Genomic DNA, 24,023 nt, shown 5'->3' on the forward strand with positions numbered 1-24,023 from the left:
CGACAAAACAGAGAAATATTCAAGTACGATATTTCTGCAGGGGAAGCATTACAAGTTCAAAATATAATACACTTTGGCTATAACTATAATGCCTTGAAACTAAAGTTTCATCCCAGAGCTCATCAAGTAAAATCGCATGACTGGCCACCAAATATTCGAATGAGGTCAATTCCAAAATATGTGTCCATCAACAATTATAATTATGTGGGCAATTCATTATAATTAACCTAAAAGAAAATTAACAAGCATTTTGGAGTCCTTGAAGAAAATAAAGTGAAAAGAAGGTGCCTGGTTTTAGTGCTTGGTGTGATTTGATTGGCGTAGTTTCTTTGCTCCAAGTAGCATATCATCTGCATCTGAAACTCTAATGCCCCAAGCTTGAAGAATGCCTCTTTTTTTCTGGGTACTCGTTGGATTCCAAGTTGCCATTATCATCAGATTCATCACGACATCTCTTGGGAGGATGAACACCATCCATGAAATCTATTGCTTTCTCTTCGTACCTATGCACCAGATGGAATCCACAACTTTTAAAGAACGGATTTGAAGGATTTCCAAATACATTCTTGCACTCAAATTTAACCTTTAGATCTCCCTTCAACTCAAAAGATTCTGGAACATGGAAGTGAAACCACACTAAGTTTGAGTGGGCTGAACTTGTCATATCTTGGTGACTATAGGTTGTCACACCATCAACAATGACCCCGAAAACAATTTCAAACGCACCTTCATCTTGTTCATCCTCTGTTCCAATAACAGCAGAGAAAGCAAATCTTGAGATCTCCCCATCCAAATGTGTAGGCTCAATATTGATATCCATTTCACATGTATAACTTTTTGAAACTTGTTTACGATGGCTAAACCAATCTGGAATCTTATCTCCCGGAAACAAACAGTTGAATCGATGATTTTTAGGATGTCCCTGTTACCCAAATATGACAGATTTTCAGTGATACCACCTACAAATGGCGTGCACACACACACACACACACATAGAGAGAGAGAGAGAGAGAGAGAGAGAGAGAGAGAGAGAGAGAGAGACCTCACTTAGTAATCGAATTTGCATATCATCCCCTATATTTTGATGTAGTTCGAGGCAATCAGACAAATCAATCCATCGAAGTGTTAAATCGAATACATTACTAAATTGAAGTCTCTTCAATGAAGTGCAACCACGTGCATATACGTCTTCTATATTTGGTGGAAGTTCTGGAATTTCTTGAAGTTGCTTGCAATCACTCAAATCAAGGTACTTCAATCCAACAAATCTCTTGAACCATGCAGGGAGGCTAACAATGGCGGTACTTGATAGAATTAGAGATTCCAGACTAATGGGACATTCAAGCTGAGTCGTGAAATCTGATTCCTCTAAAAATATTGCCAATGACACGCTCATCCAAACAGACACTTCTCTTAGATTTGGTGGGAGTCCTAGGATTTCTCGAAGTTGCTTGCAATCTGTCATTTTAAGATTCTCCAATCCAACAAATCTTTTGATGCATCGAGGAAGGGTAACAATATCGCTCCCTGATAGATCAACTCTTTCAATGCAGAGCAACATTCGAAGGTCCTAAAGAAGCTTGATTCTGATAGGGAACATTCACTAAGATTCAGCATTTGAGGTTGCAATGCCGAGAAACATTCATAATCAGAGCTGCTTGTATTTGTCGAAGATTGCAGCTTAAGTAGTTCTGTGGATACAAAAGAGTGCATGGGTTGTCTGTCATCTTTCATCTTCTTCAAAAACTTCACAAGTTCTGAACAACCTTTGAGATCAAGACGCTCTAGCTTTTGCAATTGATAGATGTTGCCTGGTAGATTCATAATGTTTTTGCAACCACCAAGAAACAATCTTTTGAGCCCAACAAGAAACCCAATGGATGAAGGTAATTCTTTTATAGCAGTACAATCATCCAGAGCAAGAACATCCAAGTGCTGCAACTGATGAATGCTACTTGGGAGATCTACAAGGTTTATGCAGCCGCCTAAAGACAATATTTCAAGCCCGACAAGGTACCCAATGGATGAAGGCAGTGTGTCTATGCCGATGTTTTTCACGGAAATGCATTTTAAACTTTCCATTCCACACTCAATTTCAGGAAAGTTCTTAAGGTTTGAGCATTCATCAAGGCTAAAATATTCGAGAGATCTCAATATGAGGCTTTTCGGAAAACTTGTAAGGTTAGGGCATCTTGTAACACTCAAATAAATGAGCTTATCAAGGTATCCAACTGAAGAATGAATCTCAACTAAACCTGCACAATCATCAAGAACCAACTTCTCTAACTTTGGGATCCTTGAAACATCAGGGAATTTTTTAAGGAATTTACAATTACTGAGATCCATAACTGCCATGTTCTGAAAATTCTGTCAAGAAGAAAATGAAATGAATTAGTTTGAATGAAGTTCACGACAGAAAGTAAAGGAAGAAATATAAAAAACAAGTGTTGAATGCAAAATTAGTACCTGAGTCTTGTCAATCCTCAGATCATAACTTAGGTTTTACAATTAATGACCTTTGACACTTGTGGCTATCCTGTTGATTAATTTTAGTACCTCTGTCATCCGTTCATCTATCCACTAATAGAAAATTCACATGATCAACATTTACTAGAGCTCTGCATGTGTCCTAAAATGCAAAATTAGTTTTCCTAATCATCATCATAAAATTATATACACACTCCCATATTTGTTCTCTTTCTAGTTTTTTTATTAGTTTTAATGACACTTTAGGACACATGTCAGACTCTAATAGGTTCTTGTATGCATGTTTTTGGTAGGAAATGGACGACAGACAGATAGAAGTACTAAAATTGATAACATATAACCATAGGTGCCAAAAAGTGCCAAATTTAAAACATGGGTGGTGATTTGATAATCTCCCAAATAACATTAGGTATCAATTGCATCTAACACAATAAAAAATAGTTGTACCTCCACTCCCTTTAGTCTCTTGAGGTGGCTATCGCGCATTCTTAAAACAACAAGGTTCTTTCCCCGAAAATTTGATGGCAAAGATTTTCCAGGATATCCAGGCCAATCAATTACTCTTAACTTGTTAGAGAGAAAATTAGGCTCTTCAGAAAAGCGTGCCTTGCGGTTTATAAACAGCCTAAGCCTTTTCATCTTCATGAAAGCTTCAGAACTCAAATCTATCAAGTCTCGTTCAGGCAAATCTATCAATATGCCCTCAACTTTGTTTTTTCCCTAGCAAGACAATGTAGAGTTAAGTTTACTAGCAAAATCATAGTATACTCTATATTTTAACACTGCAAGCTATAATTTAAAGAGCAATTCTACATATAACAGTAAAGTACGTAAACACCACGTAATTACTTTGAAAAGGAGTGGGGTTCACGATTAAAAAATTAATTTTTTTCAATTGGGTTTCATATTTTATTCACTTTTTTCAAAGCGATTACACGACAATTGTACAATTCACGGTTGTAAATATCTTTTCTCTTTAACATAACTCTTACCGTATTTTCTTCTAGGACATAACAAACATCTTTATGAAACCACAACCTACTGCGTTCACCAGGTTCTTTGGGTGATTCTGGTCGAACAATTTCTCTACCCATTTCTTGCAACAAGTCATGCATCCCAAGTGTTCCATACTCAGTTTGAGTTATGAGACACTTGTCCTTCAGCTCTTCAATACCACTGTATGAGTGAAAACCACAACTATCTAGTATTTTTCGGACGTAGTCTACATGATCTTCTTTGAAGAAACATGCAATGTCAAGAAAAATATTTTGTGCATTTTCCTCCAATCCATCATAACTTATTTTAAGTTTTCTTTGAATGTCTTTGTTGGGAATCCTTTTATACTCATCCAATTTACTTTTCCAATAAGGTATATCTTTACCTTTAAGAGTTGAGCCTAGCACAGTTAAAGCTAGTGGCAATCCCCCAGCATACCTTGCTGCATCTTTTGCGAGTTCTGCATAATCAGGATGATCGGGTCTATCTCTGTTGAAAGCATGCCAAGTAAAGAGCTGAAGAGCTTCAGGGTCATCCAATGCCTTAGCCTCGTACGTTACAACTTGGTGCTTAGTTAGTAAATGCTTGTCTCTTGTTGTTATGATGATTTTACTTCCAGAACCAAACCAATTACCATCTCCAACTAACTTTTCTAGTTGGTCTGATTGTTCCACATCATCAAGAACTAGTAGTATTCGTTTAAAGAAAAGCCTATGCTTTATCAAAATAACTCCTTGATCAACATGGTCAACCATTTGAGTAGTACTTGAGCCTCCCAAGATCTTGGAAAGAAGTTTATTTTGCAAATGAATCAGACCGTCCCTTTGGGAAGAAACTTCTCTTATGTTTTCAAGAAAACAACTTCCTTCAAATTGTGAAGCAATGGAGTTATAGATCGCTTTGGCCATAGTTGTCTTCCCAATTCCACCAGTTCCAAAGATCCCTACCATGCACGTGTTCTTGCCATTCCTCTGATCAATATCTAAGAGCGACTTCAATTCTTTTACAGGGGACTCTATTCTAATCGGATATTGTGCAACTTCAAAGGGTATCTTTTTTACTAATGTCGAATTCACCCATTCAATGATTTCCTGGATACATTCAGGTTCATTCCTACATATTAAAAATGAGTTACTTTCACATTAAAAGAATAGGAATACCATTTAATTAGTTGCATTAATCATTTTACTTTCTTTTTTCTTTTTCCCATGACCGATTACAATGCTAGGTGATGAGGTAAGGGCCAATCTTCCCGTTGTAAACTTTCGTACTATTTTGGTTTTATTCCCAATTAATGCTGAGACTTATCAGGAGTATCCTGAAACCAATTTTAAAATTAAACAATAAGGTTCTGCAGATAAGAACGATTTAATATGGTGAGAACACTGATACTGCGAAAGCTAACCTCTTTTCCGTCAAATGCCACCCCGACAAATTGGCCGCTTCTGTTAAGGCTGTCTTCCACCTCTGTAACTTGGCATCATCTTTGATCTTTTCTTCAAGTTTAGCTAATGCTTCTCCAACACTCTTTCTTCGTTGTCGTACATCCGAAGGATCTATCTTATAAAACACTGGTAGAACCACTTGTCCCTTCGTTTCCTTACATTCAAGGATTTTTATCAGTTCCTCTAAACACCACGTTGATGATGCATAGTTTTGAGAGAATATAATTATGGAAATTCTCGACTCCTCAATGGCTTTGAGGAGCCCAGGTGAAATTTCCTCTCCTCCTATGAGGTCATCATCTATGTAGCTGTTAATTCCCTTTTGACGCAAAGCATTGGAGAGATGGGCAGTAAAATTGTTGCGAGTATCCGCACCTCTAAAACTCAAGAACACGTCGTGAATCCATTGGTGGCTGATAAAAGAAGAAGGGGGAGTGGAAGAAGACGCTCCTTGGGAGGCCATGGAAGACGTACGTACGAGTTCTGCCTCCTTGAGGAAACTGAGAGAGAGAGAGAGATTTCAGTTTCTATGATTTTTTTCCTTTTCTTTTCTTGTATCACTAGATTTTAAATTAATGATCTTCGTTCTTCAAGCATCTTTGGTGGTCCCCCGACAGCTGTGAGGATCATGTTCTAGATTCACTTAAAATAATATTATAAAAATAATAATAATAATAATATTAATTAAAATTATAGCGTGTACATCATTGAATTAATGAATTGAACGTTTGAAATTAAAGGAATTAAGAAAAAATATAGGCCATCGTTCCCATGCACAATGATAATCAATCACTTTCCTTCTCACAAATATGTATATTAAGGGGAGCCCAACCTTTTGGGTTCTTTATTACAATATTTATGTATTGGTCTAAAAGCAGAGAATAAACTTTATTGTAGCTAGCACCATTAAGCTACCGGCTAAGTCAGGATCATTCCTTCGTGTTCACGCTTCCCACCCCAAGGGAATCTGTGTATGGAAGTACCCACGAATAATATTATTCCAGACTTGTATTTAATTACGAATAAGTACTACGTACACGTCTCATGCATGATGGGTTTATGCTCCTTTGTTGCCTAGGCCTTAATGATTTTTTCTTTTCTAGACAGAAGTTTGAAATATTCAGATATATAAGCAGAATGCATGCATATTGTGAATCTGGTCATATACTGTTAAAAGTTAAGAAAAGCCTAAACATGCAAAAACTTCATGCTCTGCAATTGGCATCCACCCCAGTTTTGCAAATGCCATGTCATGTTCATATCATCTTATTTTGGATAAATTCATGCGTATAAGTTATATTCTCAGCTAAAACGAAAATGTCTGCCTGTTACGAAATCTTTGATGGAATCCGCGCGGAATAAGAAAAGAAAAATAACTAGTAGTCTTTTTAAGTGTGCGAGCTTCGTGCACTTGTACACGAGTAACCACAAGAAAGTCATGAATTTCCTGATTTCATTACATAATGAAAGTTGCAGTACCAGTAGTCACAAGATAGAATAGAGGGAGGACTTTTTATTTAGTAAACAGATTAAAATAGAAAGGCCTGAAAATTAAACATGTGGTAATTTCCTGGCCTGTGGTAATTGCCTGCCCCTGTTAACCATATCACCAAAGATGCCAAGGACAGCTCAGCCTCTTTACCAACACAGCTTACAAGAGTAGAATAGTCTAGAATATATTGTATATTGTGTATTGTCATATATGACCCTTACGGTTACAACAATACTCAGCCTCTTATGTGTATAAATACCACTACTGTACAAGCAGATTTTTGCATGAATAATATACACACAACTTTCATATTTCCTCTTTTATCTTGTTTTTATTACCCCTAGGGGCAGAATCAGAAAATCTGGTTTGGGGGGCAAGTAAAAAAAATAATTTTAGGGGTTAAATACTAATTTTTATATAATTTACTTTATAAAATCACCTTTAAAATTATAATTTTCACATGATTTTAAAAATTTTGGGGGACTGAATCCCCCCCCCCCCCCACCCAAAGGCCCTTAGTAGTTCCGCCCCTACTGCCCCCATCCATCAATCATTTTCAACTGATCATTCTAACGTTGACACGAAGACAAATACCAGAATATCAACGATACCCACGACAAAAGCCAGAATGCCGATGCAACTGCTAAAGAGCCCGAAGTAGTACTTGAACATTGTAGTACTGACGATTATCAGATTTATGTAGCGTCTTACCAAACGAAAGGTTAGCTTTACCAATTACCAGGCTTTTTATAGCCAAAATATAATGACCTTCAAAATTCACGTGAAATTGTTGAATAAACCCCCCGAGTAAGAAATGGGTTTGAGTTTGTAGCCACCAACTCCATACTCACCCACCACCACCTACCACCACCAACCATTGTTAGCCACCCACTCTCTCCCAAGTCAGAAGAAGCTGCAAATGGTGGGCTGCTCTCTTCTATAAATAGGAGAGAGCTCAGATCCAGAGAAAGCAGTGGGTGAAGAGAGAAAGATGGACGTAAGAGAGAGAAATAGAATTTTGTAGAGTGTTTTGTAAATCTGGTACAAATTCTATAAAAGAGGCTCCAGTGGACGTAAACAATTTGCTGAACCACTTTAAAATTGTCTTGTGTGATTTTTGGACAGGACGGAGGCACAACAATTGGTATCAGAGCTCTGGTTCGGACTGTCCAAAAATTCAAGTTGCTCAAAATCAATTTTTGACAACTCCAGGGTGTTCCTCGCGTCGAGATGAATCCGTTGCCCCAAACGGAATCGAAAACGGAGGTCGGAGTAGCCCACACGCGCCCCTAGAAGGTCAACACGTGCATCTGCTGTCATCCACGCGCCCCTAGAAGGTCAGCGCGTGCATCTGCTGTCATCCATGCGCCCCCACACGCACCGGAGGAGGAAGAAGACTGAGCCCCACGCGCCCCCACCCGCTCCAGAGGTTGAAGACGCGTGACGGACACGCGCCCCCACGCGCCCTACAGAGGTTCAACACGTGTAATACACGCGCCTCACGCTCCCCCACGCGCACACAGTGTTGTAGCGCATGTAATCCATGCTCCCACTAGCACTGTGCAGCGCGTGCGTCCCACGCGCCAGACAGATCAGAACCGTCCGTTTTTCAGATCCATTTTTGGCTTGATCTAAGCCATTCAGAGTCCGATTTCAGCAATCAAATAGTGCTTTCCTACTATTTGGATCATTCTGGACTCATCCGTACGGTTAGAATTTTGAAATTTTGAGTCTAATTTTTTTAAATTCAAATGAAAGGATCTGGAAGAGACAGGAGCTCTGAACATGCTAGTAGCTCAGGACGTCGGTTTACTGTGTCAAATGCCAAGTTTGAAGTTGAAAAGTTCGATGGAACAAGCAACTTTGGCATGTGGCAGTGTGAAGTCATGGACGTGTTGATCCAACAAGAGTTGGATATTGCGTTGGGAGGAAAGGCAGATGATATGAATGATCAGGGTTGGAAGAAGCTTAATACTCAAGTTTGTAGTACAATCTGATTATGCCTTACCAAAGAACAAAAGTATTTTGTCATGAGAGAGACAGATGCTAGGGTACTTTGGTAGAAATTGGAAGATAAGTTCATGAAGAAGAGCATATAGAGCCGTTTGCACTTGAAGAAGAAGCTTTTCAGATTCCAATTTCGTGAAGGTATTTCTATGTCTGAACATCTGAATAATTATAACCAAATTCTCGCTGATTTGTTAAACTTGGATGTTAAAATCGAAGATGAAGATAAGGCTTTACTACTGTTGAATTCCTTGCCTAATACATATGAGCATTTAATTATTACTCTATTGTATGGGAAGGAAAAGATTAGTTTTGAAGATGTATCTAGCTCTTTAATTAGCAATGAGTACCGGAGAAAAGATAAACAGGTACACCAAAATACAACAAGTGAAGCGCTAACAGCAAGAGGGAGACCACAGTCAAGGTATCCCAGAAAGAAGAACGGTTTTCATTCGAAAACCCGAGCCACATCACGTGGTTCATCAGTCGGCAGAAAACTCGCCAGAGACGAGTGTTCCTTTTGTCACAACAAAGGACACTGGAGGAAGGATTGTCCAAACCGGAAGGGACAACAGCAGAATCAACCCACCACAGCCAATGTCATGGAAAAAGATGACGAGTCAGATTTTGCCTTGGCAAGTTCATCATCCATTTGTCATTCCGATGAATGGATTATGGATTCCGGATGTACCTATCATATGTGTCCCAATCAGGACTGGTTTACTGACTTCACAAAGATTGATGGTGGAGCAGTGCTTATGGGCAATGATAGTGTCTATAAGACTCAAGGAATAGGTAGCATTTGGTTAAAGCTGCACGATGGCAGCGTCAAGACTCTGACAGAAGTTCGGTATGTTCCGGACTTGCAGAAGAATCTCATCTCACTGGGATCTCTGGATTCAAAGGGATTCAGAATCGCCATTGAAGACGGAACTCTCAAAGTACTAATGGGAGTTCAGGTGGCAATGAAGGGTTTGAGGCGAGGAAACTTGTACTTCTTGCAAGGAAGTACTGTTGATGGAAGAGCTTCCACAGGCTGTGAGAAGCTAGATGAGACTGATGTCGACACCACCAGTCTTTGGCATATGCGTATGGGACACGCAGGAGAAAAAGCTTTGCAAACACTGGTGAAGCAAGACTTACTCAAAGGTGCCAAGACAGGTAAACTGTCTTTCTGTGAGCACTGTGTATTGGGGAAGCAGAGGCGGATCAAGTTTGGAACCGCAGTACACAATACACAGGGAATTCTTGACTATGTGCATTCCGATGTTTGGGGACCTACCCAAAACGCATCTTTGGGAGGTAAACATTGGTTTGTAACTTTTGTTGATGATTATTCTCGTCGTGTGTGGGTGTATACGATGAAGAATAAAGATGAAGTGCTGAAAATCTTCCTTGATTAGAAGAAAATGGTTGAGACTCAGACCGACAGGAAGATTAAGCGGCTCACATCTGATAATGGAGGTGAGTACACTTCAGACCCCTTCATGGAAGTATGCCGGAGAGAGGGAATTGTCAGACACTTCACGGTACGAGGTACACCGCAGCAGAACGAATGAATCGTACTTTATTAGAGAAAGTGCGATGTATGTTACTAAATGCTGGATTCAGTAAACAATTTTGGGCTGAAGTTGTGACCTATGCCTGTCACCTCATCAACCGACTATCCGCAGTTGCCAATGACGGAAAGACACCCATTGAAATGTGGAGAGGTAAACATGCTACTGATTATATTTTTTACACTTTTTCGGATGTCCTGCTTACTATCATGCTAAAGAAAGTAAGCTTGATCCTAGAACCAAGAAAGAAAAATTCTTGGGCTTTAGTACGGGTGTAAAAGGGTATAGACTCTGGTGTATAGAAACCAAAAAGGTAATCATCAGTAGAGATATTACATTCAACGAATCTGAGATGCTTAAATCACATAAGCATAAAAATTCAAGTGAAGGCAGCAGTGATGGCGAAACATCAGATGATTCGCAGAGTGTGGAGTTTATTACTTCAAAGAAGTTGGGAAAGCATGGACAAGATGAGGTTGATAATCCAGTCACAGTACCTCCAAGTCAACCTGAGTCAATAGCAACCAACAGACCGAGACGAGAGAAACGTGTACCGACACATTATGCAGACTATGTGACATATGCATTACCAGCTGAAGGGCGTGAGATCCCAACCACTTACAGAGAAGACGTACAGTCCAGTGAACAAGTTGAATGGACAAAGGCGATGAATGAAGAGATGCAGTCTCTTCACCAGAACCAGACTTGGGAGCTTGTGCCGCTTCCAAAAGGACAGAAAACAATTGGTTGTAAGTGGATCTTCAATCAAAAAGATGATCAAGCTGCTAAAAATGGAGTGCGATACAAAGCTAGGTTGATAGCCAAAGGCTACGCTCAGACAGAGGGAATTGACTACAGTGAAGTATTCTCTCCTGTTGTGAAGCATTCATCCATTCGGATATTGTTAGCTTTGGTTGCACAATATGATCTTGAGTTAGCACAGCTTGATGTAAAGACAGCTTTCTTACATGGTGATCTGGAAGAGGAGATTTATCTGTCTCAACCAGAAGGATTCAAAGAAGCTGGCAAAGAGAATTGGGCATGCAGTCTGAAGAAGTCTCTCTATGACTTGAAGCAGTCACATCGGCAATGGTACAAGCGTTTCGACCGCTTTATGTTGGATCTGAAATACACTCGTTGCCAATACGATCATTGTGTATATTTCAGAAAACTTGCAGATGGATCTTTTATTTATTTGCTTTTATATGTAGATGATATGTTAATTGCATGTAAAAGTAAGGGGGAGATAGATAGTTTAAAAACTCAGTTAAGTAATGAGTTTGAAATGAAAGATCTAGGAGAAGCACGAAGAATACTGGGGATGGAAATCAGCAGAGATAGGGTGAAAGGTACAGTTCACCTTACTCAGAAGCAGTATCTGAAGAGAATACTGGAACGATTCAACATCGACTCGAAGACGAAGCCGGTGAGTACTCCTATAGCCCCATATTTCAAGCTCAGTGCATTGCAGTCTCCTAAAACCGATGAAGAGCGGGACTACATGAAAAATGTCCCATATGCAAGTGTTGTTGGAAGCTTAATGTATGACATGGTGTGTACACGACCTGATATCTCCCAGGCCGTTAGCTTAGTAAGTCGCTATATGCATAATCCTGGAAAGGTTCATTGGCATGCGGCTAAGTGGATTCTACGGTATATTTCAAAGACCGTAGATGTTGGTTTGAGGTTTGAGAAGAGTGAAGATAGTCTAGTAACTGGATATGTTGACTCAGACTATACAGGTGATCTTGATAAACGCCGATCGACAACTGGTTATGTGTTCACTATGGCTGGAGGACCAGTTAGTTGGCGATCAACTTTGCAGTCAACAATTGCACTATCATCAACTGAGGTTGAATACATAGCTGTAACAGAAGCCGTGAAAGAAGCTATTTGGTTACAGGGATTGGTAACAGATTTGCGCTTTGAGCAGCAAGAGGTTACCGTTTACTGTGACAGTCAGAGTGTAATTTATTTAGCTAAGAATCAAGTATATCACTCTCAAACAAAACATATAGATGTCCGATTTCACTTTGTACGTGAAATATTAGAAGAAAATGACATCAAACTTCAGAAGATTGGCACTGAAGATAATCCAGCAGATATGTTGACGAAGGTCGTCACAGGGATCAAGTTCCAATACTATTTGGACTTGATCAGTATTGAACACTACTGAACACCCTCGGGTGCATTGGAGCGCATTCAACAACGGAAGTCTCTCATGTTAAAGAATGGGGTGCATTCATTTGAAGAATGAATCAGTTTGTAAGTATCCTGGTATGTCACACTTGGGTGGAGGGGGTGATTGTTGAATAAACCCCTAAGTGTGAAATGGGTTTGGGTTTGCAGCCACCAACTCCATACTCACCCACCACCACCCACCACCACCGACCATTGTTAGGCCACCCACTCTCTCCCAAGTCAGAAGAAGCTGCAAATGGTGGGCTGCTCTCTTCTATAAATAGGAGAGAGCTCAGATGCAGAGAGAGCAGTGGGTGAAGAGAGAAAGAGAGACGTAAGAGAGAGAAATAGAATTTTGTAGAGTGTTTTGTAAATCTCGTACAAATTCTATAAAAGAGGTTCCAGTAGACGTAAACAATTTGCTGAACTACTTTAAAATTATCTTGTGTGATTTTTGGATAGGTCGGAGTCACAACAAAAATAACTTTGAGCGAAATCCAAAATGCATGGGATGCATGGGCTCAGATTTCTCACAACGATCGAGGAAATTATTATTTAAGGACTCGTATTCGTGTTTGGGTGTTGAAGTATCTTCAACACTTCTCAACACTTCTCACTACTATTCATTACTTTATTATTACTTTTCACTTTTTTTTTTACTATTCATTACTTTTTATTTACTTTTTATTACTATTCATTACTTTATTATTACTTTTCACCTACTTTTTATTATTATTCACAATTCTCCTCAACATTTCTTAACACCCAAATCCAAACGAAGCCATTTGTCTCGTACGTTATAAAATAGTCTTGGCTCTAAGCGAATTATTATTCAATATAGTCATGTTTCCAAAGCATGATTAATGCATTTAATTGATGTTATGGTGTTGGGAGCAGTAGGAATCATAAACTTTTGCTAATTAATGAATTCGTCGTATGATCATGCATGGAGAATTTCAAAAGTCAAGAATTATTATAAAAACAGGTGTAAACCTTGTCTTGGCTTGTGTTCTACGTACCCGGCCATGTTTTGCAGTTTACTGACAGAGCTATTAATTTCCTAGAAAAAATAATCACAAAATGGAGTTTTTTTTTTTTTTTTTGTGATTATTTTTTGCCCTTTTAAGTGGTTATTACTTATTTGGGTTCGTGAGGGCAGCCACACAGGGAGTAATCGACATCATGAATACACTACTTCATAAGAACTGCTCCACCACTGTTAGTCTTTTTTTTTTAGTATATATATAGTTCGTAGAAAATAACGTATCTTTATTCAAAATGATCTTCCTTCTTTAAGCATCCCTAAGGAATGATAGTGAGATGATATAAGATAATTTTAGATAAAAGTTGAATAAAATATTTTTAAAATATTATTTTTTAATAATATTATTATTATTTTAATATTTAAAAAAATTAAATTTTTTTTAATATTTTATGTAAAAATTTAAAAAATTTATAATGATAAAATGAGGTGGGATAGATTGAGAATATAATATACTGTATTAAATCATCACTTATTTTGAAATTTTAATATAAGTATATGATTAATTAAAATTATAATGCGCGTGTACATCATTGAATTGAACGTTTGAAAGGAATTAATTAAGAAAAAATAAAGAGTACCATCGATCGTTCCCATACATTTACGAATATTTGATCATCTAAAAGCAGAGAATAAACTTTATTGTAGCTAGCACCATTAAAGCGAGCTTGCTCATATTGATCATTCCTTCGTGTTCACACTGCCTACCCCATCTAGGGAATCTGCGTATGGAAGAACCCACGACAAATATTAATTATTCCAGACTTGTATTTTACGCATGCAGAAGTACTACACTACTTCTGATGCATGATGGGTTTCTGATCTTTTGTTGCCTGGCTTGCTAATTTTTTCTTTTTCTTTTTCTTTTTCTGGACAGAAGATTGAAATATTCAGATATATAAGCAGAATGCATGCATTTTGTGAATCTGGTCATATACTGTTCAAGTTAAGAAAGCCTGAACATGCAAAACGGTCATGATCATCTGCAATATTGGCATCCAACCAGCTTTGCAAATGCTGCATGTCATATATATTATATATATCATCTTATTTTGGATAAATTCATCCGTATAACTTACATATCTCAGCTAAAACGAAAATTTCTGCGTGTTACGAAATATTTGACAAAATCCAGAGCAGTAAGAAAAAGAAAATAATTTATACAATTTTTAGGTATACAAGTTTCGTGCAGTACTTCTACATAATCAGGAGTCACGAGCTAGAATAGAGGGAGGACTTTTTATTAAGAAAACAGATCACTAAAATGAAAGACTCGAAAATTAAACATGTGGTAATCTCCCTGTGGTTGCCTGCCCCCCATCGATCGATTCATCATCTTCAACGATCATTTTAACGTTTAGAAAAGACAGATGCCAGAGTACCAATTACTACTTGCACGACCGCAGCCATAATAATGCTCATGATGCGAATACAAAAGATCGAGCCTGAACATTGTGACAATTAACAGATTTATGTAGCGCGCGGCTTAATTACCAAACGAAAGGTTAGTTTTACCAGGCGCCTTTTATAGCCAAAATATAATGACCTTTAAGATTCACATGAAATAACTTCGAGCGAAATCCAAAATGCATGAGATTTCTCACAACGAGAAATTAAAATTATTAATCATGTCGATATTAATTAAGAACTACTTGTATATATTAATATATATATATATATTGAGAATGCCTCTTGAATATTGACAAAATCATGCATGCATGCATGGGACCCAAAAGCCGCGCGCACGTACGATCAAACCATTTGTCTTGTACGTTATTCAATATAATTAATCGTGTTAATTTCGGCCAAATTAAGCTACGACATTTGATTTAATTGTACTTATGCTGTTGGCTAGTACTGTAGTACGAATCATCATAAGCTTAATTTTGCTTAATATTTTTCTTATTAATTTTGCTTAATAAGAGAATTTTAATTTTCTGGAATTTTCATTAATTACTTTTCTTTTACGCCAATATAAATTATTTTATATACTTGCGTAGGATGCAATCATGCGGCCCTTTTCACAAGTTCGTGGATCGATGCTGCTTTAATTTGTTGCATGCATGCATGGAATTATGATCCTTCATCGATCCAGCTTCTAGATTTTGATCAGCTTGTAAATGCATGCATGCATGCAAGTATTAATTAATTCGAAATTATTCTTAATTTGAGAGTACCGATATATATATATATATATATATCTATCTGTGTGTGTATATATATATAATGGTTCAGGCGGCCAGCCTTAATTAAGCTATATATATATATATATATATTTATAGAAAGTACTCGAGGCAGATTCATGCATGCATCATGCATGGACAAAATATTTCAGAAGTCAATAATTCTTCTAAAATGAGCAGATGCAAACCTCCTGGCCGGTGATCTTGGCGTTCTACGTACCTTGCCTGTTTTGCAGTTTATTGATAGAGCTATTCCGAGTAAAAATGATCACATGAGTAATGTTATGTATAAATATTTTTATATATTTAATTTTATACATTCTATTGATGTGATTGATTGTATCAATTTTTTTTAATACAAAATATATAAAAAAGTACACAAAAATAAGAACAGCTCCTCTGTTTGTTTTTTTTTTTTTAATTTAGTTTGTAGAAAATAATGTATGGCTTTGTTCTTGGACATGAAAAGGGACCTCGTATTGTTGTTATGGTTCTTGCTAATTATATATTTAATGAATTTGCAAATTTAGTATATATGAGTTGCAGGCTTTTTTTAGTAGACCTTTGCTACTCATCGATTAATTTCTATTCTTTTTTAATTTTTAAAATTTTGTTTTAAAATTTAGTATGAGTACTCTTTATATATTATTTCCACATACTATACACCATGTTGATTAATTTCTATTCTTTTTTAATTTTTAAATTTTATTTTATTTTATTATTCCTAAACTAATTGAATTCTTTTACTCATTATCTATATACCACACATTTGATAAGAAAAAAAAAATTAAAAGATTATGATATGATATGTGTTGTGAGAATAATGAATAGAATTTTTCTTTTCAATATTATCGGTCCGACTTTTACGCATGATGATGAAAAAATCTATTTATAAATTTTAATTTTTTACACAATGCACAGTACTTGACTTGAAGACTTTTAATATGATTTATGTTAAAAAATAGTAATTCTAATTATAATCTCTATACACCACCCATATTTTTTTTTCATTTTTCATATAATAAATATATAATATATCGATGATAAATATAACAACTCAATTAGTTTAATAAAAATAAAATAAAATTAAAATTTGTAAAGTGTATATTATGAAATAATGAGCAGTATCTATCGTTAAAAAAATATCAACATTTTAAACTTTTTTTTAAAAAAGTTAATGTTCTTATTATTATTATTATTATTATTATTTCTAAATATAGTTTCTTATTCCCGCGCATATCAACGTATCCTACAACGCCACTTGTCAATTCTTTCACCGCCAAAACTGAAAGCAAGAAACGCCGTGATATATAATAGAGTTCCAATGGCAATGACAATGCCAATCTACTCTCATTTCCGTTAATGGCTTCCCGAGTACACCTCCTCCTCTCTCTAATTATCTTCTCCCTCTTCTCTCTCTCCTCTCCGCTCTCCTCCGAGACCATATCCGATGCCGTCCATATCCTTGCCGACTCCGGCTACGTCTCCATGTCCCTAACTCTTGAGGCCATCTCCAAAAGTACTCTCCTCACGAACTCTACGTCTCTCACCATATTCGCTCCCTCCGACTCCGCCTTCATTCACTCCGGCCAGCCATCTCTCTCCCTCCTCCAATACCACTTCTCTCCTCTCCTTTCGCCCCTCCAAACTTTCAGATCACTTCCCAATGCGGCCAAGATCCCGACATTGTTTGCGGGTCACTCGCTCACTGTCACCACGTCCCCTTCTGATGATGGAATTTCGTTAAACAACGTCAAGGTTACCCGGTCTCCCATATTTAATCGGGGATTATTGGTTATCTTCGGAATCGACGAGTTCTTTCACCCGGATTTTGAGGTTTCGGTGCCGGTAAAAAGCCCAGAGCCCAATCTTGGATGTGGGTTCCCAACGGCAAATGATACAATCAGTTTTTCAGGGGCTAGTTCGTTTGGCAAAGTGAGTGGGCTCTTGAGGTGCAGTGGGTACTCTGTAATGGCTGAGTTTCTTAATGGTATCTGCTTTTTCTGGCTAAGTGATATCTTGATGGCTTCTTGAGTATGGGAATTTCCTCAGTGCGGGATCGATGCTTGATTACAATTCTGTTCCCTTGCTCTGTTTAAGTGATGTCATTTGCTCTAACAAGTTAAACCCTTTGAATGAGTTGAAACTTGGTATCTGGCACTGTGAGAGGTACGTACTTCCGATTTGATGGTTACTTTCTGTGCTTGTTCAGAATTGCCTTCTTAATTTGTTCTGTTCTTTCTTGTTAGAGGAAAGAACTTTTATTGATGACGAGATTGAGACGATAAAGAAGCAAAGTTAAGGACTTGTTATCATCAAGATTCAAGGTTTGCTATAATTATACTGGTCAACTTGCAGAAGCATTCAAAGAAAGGCATATATACTCGAATTGTTGAAGTTTCGAAACCAGAATTAGCATTTCAGGCTGATCTGCAACGCTAGCTTGTGGGGTTGCATGCACTTCACATCTTACTACTATTGACTGGTGCTTTATAAAGAAATCATGGAAAGTATTTGTAGGCATGCAAGCTCTACATTTAAAGCAGTATAATTGTAGATATCTTTGAAGCTGTGATACGAGATATAATGTAACCTTCGGTGTTTCTTCATCATTGTTTTTGGCCTCATGGTACTCAAACTTAACCAAGCAAACCATGGGAAGTTATGTGCATTATGAGTCGTCGAACTGCATGCTGAGGAATCGACATGAACAAAAAAGTGATTTTAATTCTATCTTTGTTGATGGAAATTGGTGGGTTATTTTATTCTTACATATCAAGCACTCTATTCTACTATTGTGCAGTTACCATTCAGCAATCAGTTTAAGTTATTTTATCTACAAGGCAAGTGGGTTTACCCTCGAACTCCAAGACATTCTCACAATCTCACTACCGTTATTTTATTCTCACAATGGAAATTGGTGCGTTATTTTATTCTTACACAGATCAAGACATTCTCACAATCTCACTACCGTTAGCAGAGGACAAAACCACGATCGACTCCAAATGCAAATCCCACCCTATTGACACCCACAAAACCTCCTTCCTCGACCAAGTGCATCTTCCCACAAATATATATATATATATATATATATATAGAAGGAAATGCAACACAGAAAACATCACCTATTTTGCAATGCCACACTGTTCTCGGAGCAGCATTATAGATTATTGTTTTTCTAGTTTCATGCAATTAGACGTATGTCGATGAAAATATGGCGTTGTTTTCTCTTTAATAGGGCTTACAACTAATGCAGGATAGGGCGAAGGATGTATGTATGGGCAAAAGGTGGAAGGAATAATGTAGCACTATCATCGAAAATTATATCAAGCAATATGCTGCATGCATTTAATTGAACTTCTACATAGCCTTCCAGGCCAAGCAGACCGGCACTATGTTTTCGATTTTTGGGTTGGAACAAGACATTAGAGTTTACACACCAGCTGCATAAAGATAGAGCTATTGACTTTGGCTATAGATGTAACAAATTACACTAAAATTATCCCTCACCTCAAAATGGAGCTTCGCCCCCACCTTGGTTTTTACCCCCAATAGGAGTATAAAACTCAAAAAATGTGTCTAACATGAAACTTCTTTTCTGCGTTAAGACTACACTTCACTTGATGGATTTGATACCGGTGCTCCATGATTTCTGTTATAACTAAAGCAGCTCTTGTAAGTCCTGCTTCCCTTTATTTGTAAGGATAGCTTCACAAACACTTCCTCCCTTTGGGGGCGGTTTGTATAGAGTATCCAAAGAACCAGGCAGAGCAAGACTCCAACTGATATCATGCCCAACCCAGCATTCACTATCTTGATATAATGTCCCAGCGGCGGGCAGTAGCTTATGGTAATTATTCTGAAAGTGTCCCTGACAAAATTACAATCCTGGAGGTTAAGTAAAGGTGGCGTGTAGTGCTCGAGTGCATAGCTCTCATTAACTGCAGCCACCAACTGTGTGTAGATGTTTGGCGTTACCCTCCCAACAGTGGTGCACAGACCAGATTCCGATACTTCGCAGATATAGCTCTTCCATACCTGAAAAAGTAAATGTGGAGTTTAATTAAATCTAATTCCATGCTATAAAGACAATGAATTACTTTCCATTAACAATTATTTAGAAATTGTAAAAAATAACGAGGCCAACTTCCACGTTTGCGTTTTGTCCCTTCTTACATCAGCTAATATTCTACTGGGATTTCATATATGGGAAGCCGGAATGCCGCATTAAGTTATTTATAGTGTTATGAGACCACACCCCTTCAATTATACTCTTTTACCACGAGTTCTTTCCTTTTGTCCAAGTAATCAACTAATTTCCAGATAGGTATTAAAGAAATGCAAATTCCCATAAGAGAAAAGTTTGTAAATAATTAGAATTGATAAAACATACCGCAGAAGCATTTGCCACGGACACCTCCTGGGGCCCACACATGCGATCTTGCAGCTGAGAGTCATATGGATAACATAGTGGTGGCATAAGAGGACCAGACTGATTGTAATAATAAGAATTATCCTGAGAGGGATTTGTGTCTGCACTTGTATAGATAAATTCATTGACAACATTTACAATTTGATTGATAACTTTTTTACTCTGCACAAGTGTTTGGTTTGTTGTTCTTTGGTCAACACATGGAAGGATGTTGCTAACAGCCGTTTCTGCATGTGGAAATTCTACCCACTCCTCCATGGCCATACAGGTGTCAGAAACTGTACTGAAATGCCAAAAGTAATAACATACTATTGTCAGTAATGCTAAAGATCCTGGGGATAAGAGACTGTAACATATACAGAAGATCCAAAGACTGCATAACTTTCTGAACGTCACTCATCTTTCACATATGAAGAAGCAAACAAAAAGAGGGGGGAGAACACCTAGTAGGGAGTATCCAAATGAAATCCAAGTCTTACTTGTTGAGGACTACAAAAACTCCACAAAGCACAAATGTAATTGCAACAAGCAACCAACCACTTATTATGAATCTGCAACGTTAAGTATGTAGTGTCAAATACAAATGGGAAAACATCCAACATATTGAATTAGGAATATCACTGGATGTGGCAAATGTCCACCAAATTGCAAACACAACTTACATATGGATTGCATGTTTGTGCCCAAGGATAGACAGGACTGCCAAAATAAACATCAGTAAGTTACAAAGAGGCAAGAGCCTATTAGAGGAAAAATAATAGATAAATATATCATTGATTTGGATTTTTCAGCAATACATACTAAGACCAATAAGAGCCAGGAGAAGCATTACAGCTGCCACGGTTATTAAAGCAGAACGCCTGCAACAAACAACTCAAAATTAGCTAATTAACATCAGGATTTTGAAAAAGAAAAAGAGAAAGATATAGATGGTACCAAGAAAGGCTAGCATATTCTTTTTGTTTTTTTTTTTATATATAAGCAAGGGTAGCATATACTTACACAGCATTGAAGACTTTCTTTATTTTGACAGAATTTGTACTTGTCTTCTCTGTCAGTGTATCTGCTGCAGTATTGAGATCCAAATTCAATTTGTCAATATCATCCATGACATCAGAAGGAAGGAACACCTGGGCCACACTAATATTTTTTGCTAGGGATAGATATTCTGTGACATTTCTTAGGGTCTTCACAGTGTAGTCTGACTGGTTTACAACATAGTTCAAAGTTCGCAAGACTTCACCATGAAATTCATCCTGCCCAACAGAAAGAAGGATGCATCCAATCCTGTATGATAAAAGGGCCAGATGGCATTAGCAACAGTTACAAAAGAAATGGATTTGTCAAACTTGTCATCCTGCCAGACAGAAACGGACATAAATATGTTCTTATATGCAAGTTTGAAATAGACTCTAGTTCTGTCAATAATTTCATATGAGTGACATGCAAGGAAGGCAGAAAAAGCCCAATTGTAGTAGACAATGTAAAGAAAAGTATCAGCGAGAAAATGGGATAATGCAAAAGAAAAAAACAAGTAAAACCTCCAATCACAAAGATAATAACAACAGTCGAAAATGTTTGAAGTTCAGAACATTACACTGCAGCACAGGTGAATATCATAAGCAGAATAAGACAAATTCTTTGTGAATGGTGCGATTCTTTTCCTTTTATGTTTATCCTCCAACCACAGCAATGATGAATAACAAGACACAAGCCGAAGGAAATAAACCATAGGACAGCAAGAACGAAAGCAGGAGCACCTGTAAACCCAACAGACTGCAGATGGAATGGTTATAGTACTGATAAATACAAGTTATTGATATCAATGAAACTACAAGAATAATGATGATGAGAATAATAACTGAATTTATAGTTATAATCTCAACTCTGTACACAAGCATGCAGAAACTACAAACTGAAAATAGAAGAGGAGCCACCGAAGGAAAAGATACAATAAAGCGACTAAAATAATAGTTAAACAGCATAATGTAACACAAGCCCTGAAGGTAATCTGTATTGAGTTTCACATTAGTCAGACTCTATCAACCAGGATTTGACATGCTTCTACTCAACAAACTCGCAATATCCTGAGCCTACTGCGTATCCAAACACTAATACTGCAGAAACACCAAGACACCAAGATAATTGTTTTTCCAGCGTTATAGATACAAAGCCCACTTACTCTTTCTTTTTTGATTGGCAAGTAACTCACACAATCTATGGGACTTGAACCCAAGACCTCATCCACCCCACCTTATATGGGGTGAAAGTACCATTTGACCTCAAGGCCATTGGGTTTTCTTAAGCGATTTTGTTGATCTGCTCAATTCTTTGGCTGGGATTGATAGTTCATACACCAGAGGCGGAATTCTTTGGGTAAGATATGCACATTTATAACTTTATCTTGACAATTGAAATATGTTAAGTACATCTCCCAAATTTGAGCACTCCACCATGGCAAGACTACAGAATAGAAATAAATAGATCGCCACAGGAGTTCATAAAATATGCTTGATGCCATTATATTCATTTAGACCTTTTTTCCTTTCCTTATAACCAAAAACCGAGTTAAGCTTCCACAATTTTGATTCAAAGAATGTGCTACTTGATGTCAGAAGAATACTAGAAAAAAAGGCCACAATTGAAACCGATGTATTCCTCTTCAAATCCTGAATAATCTCAAATTTTCATCAAAGCTTTTCCTTTCTCTTCGGAACCATTCAGCATAAAGAACATAGTTTTCAGTCTAACAGTTTCACAAACTTCTCCAAACAATCAAGTAGATATTGATTTCACAAGCATCCGTACAGGACAACAATGCAATGATGCATGAATATTACCAAACAATAACTAAGCCTGCCGCTTAGCCAAGACAAAATCACCGAGCCTGCTGGGCAAAATTAAACAAATCGATCAAACACCTACTGTGGTGTATTAAGGAAAGCTAGACTTACAGCCCAGTAATGGCGATTGGCAATGTCCCAGCCACCTCGGTAGCGCCGAAACCCACGAAGAATGTCCAGCCTATTCGTCCGGTTTGCAGCCAAAGCAAGCGTGCTGTGAATGGCATCATCGCTAGCAGGCCCTGGAGCTTGTGCAGCCACCGAAATTCCATTCTTCCATGGCCCCAAATTCTCTTGTCCTGCATAAACAACAAAATTGATACATTCACAGCTAAACTATTCAACTGTTATAAAGAACAAAGAAACGTTTCTTCGTATTAAAGCAAGCGTATAAAGCAGCACCGCCAGAAATTAATGGCTAAACGGCAAATTTTAAGACTTCATGAGTATTTAAACGTACGTCTGAACGTCTCATTTAGTTGCTGAGAAAATAAGGGAAAACGTTAAAATAAAAAAATAAAAAAACTTAAGATTTATTGGATTCCAGAAGAAGTTAAAAATATTTAAGTGATAGCAGTATCTGAAATCTCCTTTTCGTTCCGTTTTCCTTAGTTTTCAAAGCAACCAAACAAGAAACAAAACCTCACTTAAGATCGAACCCAATACGCTGATCAGAGAAGAAAAACCAAAAAACAAGAAGAACTACTTCAGCCTAAACAGATGTCATGTGTAGGGAGTTGAGACTTGAGAGGGCCGACCTATAATGGACTTGAGATAATCCGAATGGGGTCCATTGCGAGGCAGAGCTGAAATCGAGCTCAGAGAGGCCAACACCAAGAAGGAAGAAAGCCCATGAACCAAGATTGCCTTCATTGCAACAGCAAATCCCCCTCTCTCCTCTTTGTCTCTCACTCACTGGAGCCACCGCCTCAGACGAACAGAGCCCATTCCCAAGATCGTCCAGACATTTCACTAAAGATTCAGACCCCGATTAGTATCTTCTGTTTAATATTATAATTCATTGATTGGAAGGAAATGGGAGATTTATGGGACAAAGATATGGAGCTAAAAAGCAAGAGCGAGAAAAGTGAGACAGAGAGAAAAGAGTCACATGGCAGTGGGGGACTCGGTGAGGGTGATTAGGGAGAGCAGGCGAAAAGGGCGGGTGCGATTTATTTAATGAAGTGCGGTTTTAGCTAATCAGCTACTTCTTTATACGTTTCACTGTGAATGAATCAGAAATTAAGTAAAGCAGTGTCAATGCAGAACATGTTTTGATTGTTAATACGAGTTTCTGTTAACAAACGAGTTTCTGTTATCAAGTGAATGGAAACAGAAAGAAAGTATCTTTGAGAG

At 37.6% G+C, this 24,023-nt stretch overlaps 2 protein-coding genes and 1 pseudogene across 2 annotated transcripts; 1 reads left to right on the plus strand and 2 right to left on the minus strand.

The window, feature by feature from the left end:
* Positions 1–5,484, minus strand: LOC122311893 (annotated as a pseudogene).
* An 11,263-nt stretch (positions 5,485–16,747) lies between these two features.
* Positions 16,748–18,204, plus strand: LOC122311583 (putative fasciclin-like arabinogalactan protein 20). Its single transcript, XM_043126182.1, has 2 exons — positions 16,748–17,561; positions 17,642–18,204. Exon 1 carries the CDS (start codon positions 16,755–16,757, stop codon positions 17,424–17,426), a length of 672 nt encoding a protein of 223 aa, XP_042982116.1. The 5' UTR covers positions 16,748–16,754; the 3' UTR covers positions 17,427–17,561; positions 17,642–18,204.
* Positions 18,205–18,713: 509 nt separating this feature from the next.
* Positions 18,714–24,023, minus strand: LOC122311534. Its single transcript, XM_043126121.1, has 9 exons — positions 23,426–24,023; positions 22,779–22,966; positions 21,422–21,600; positions 20,827–21,111; positions 20,626–20,684; positions 20,487–20,523; positions 20,304–20,375; positions 19,786–20,107; positions 18,714–19,430 (listed from the first exon to the last, which is right to left on the minus strand). Exons 1-9 carry the CDS (start codon positions 23,538–23,540, stop codon positions 19,002–19,004), a joined length of 1,686 nt encoding a protein of 561 aa, XP_042982055.1. The 5' UTR covers positions 23,541–24,023; the 3' UTR covers positions 18,714–19,001.

Source organism: Carya illinoinensis, chromosome 5 (assembly GCF_018687715.1).
Source record: "Carya illinoinensis cultivar Pawnee chromosome 5, C.illinoinensisPawnee_v1, whole genome shotgun sequence".
NCBI lineage: Eukaryota > Viridiplantae > Streptophyta > Magnoliopsida > Fagales > Juglandaceae > Carya > Carya illinoinensis.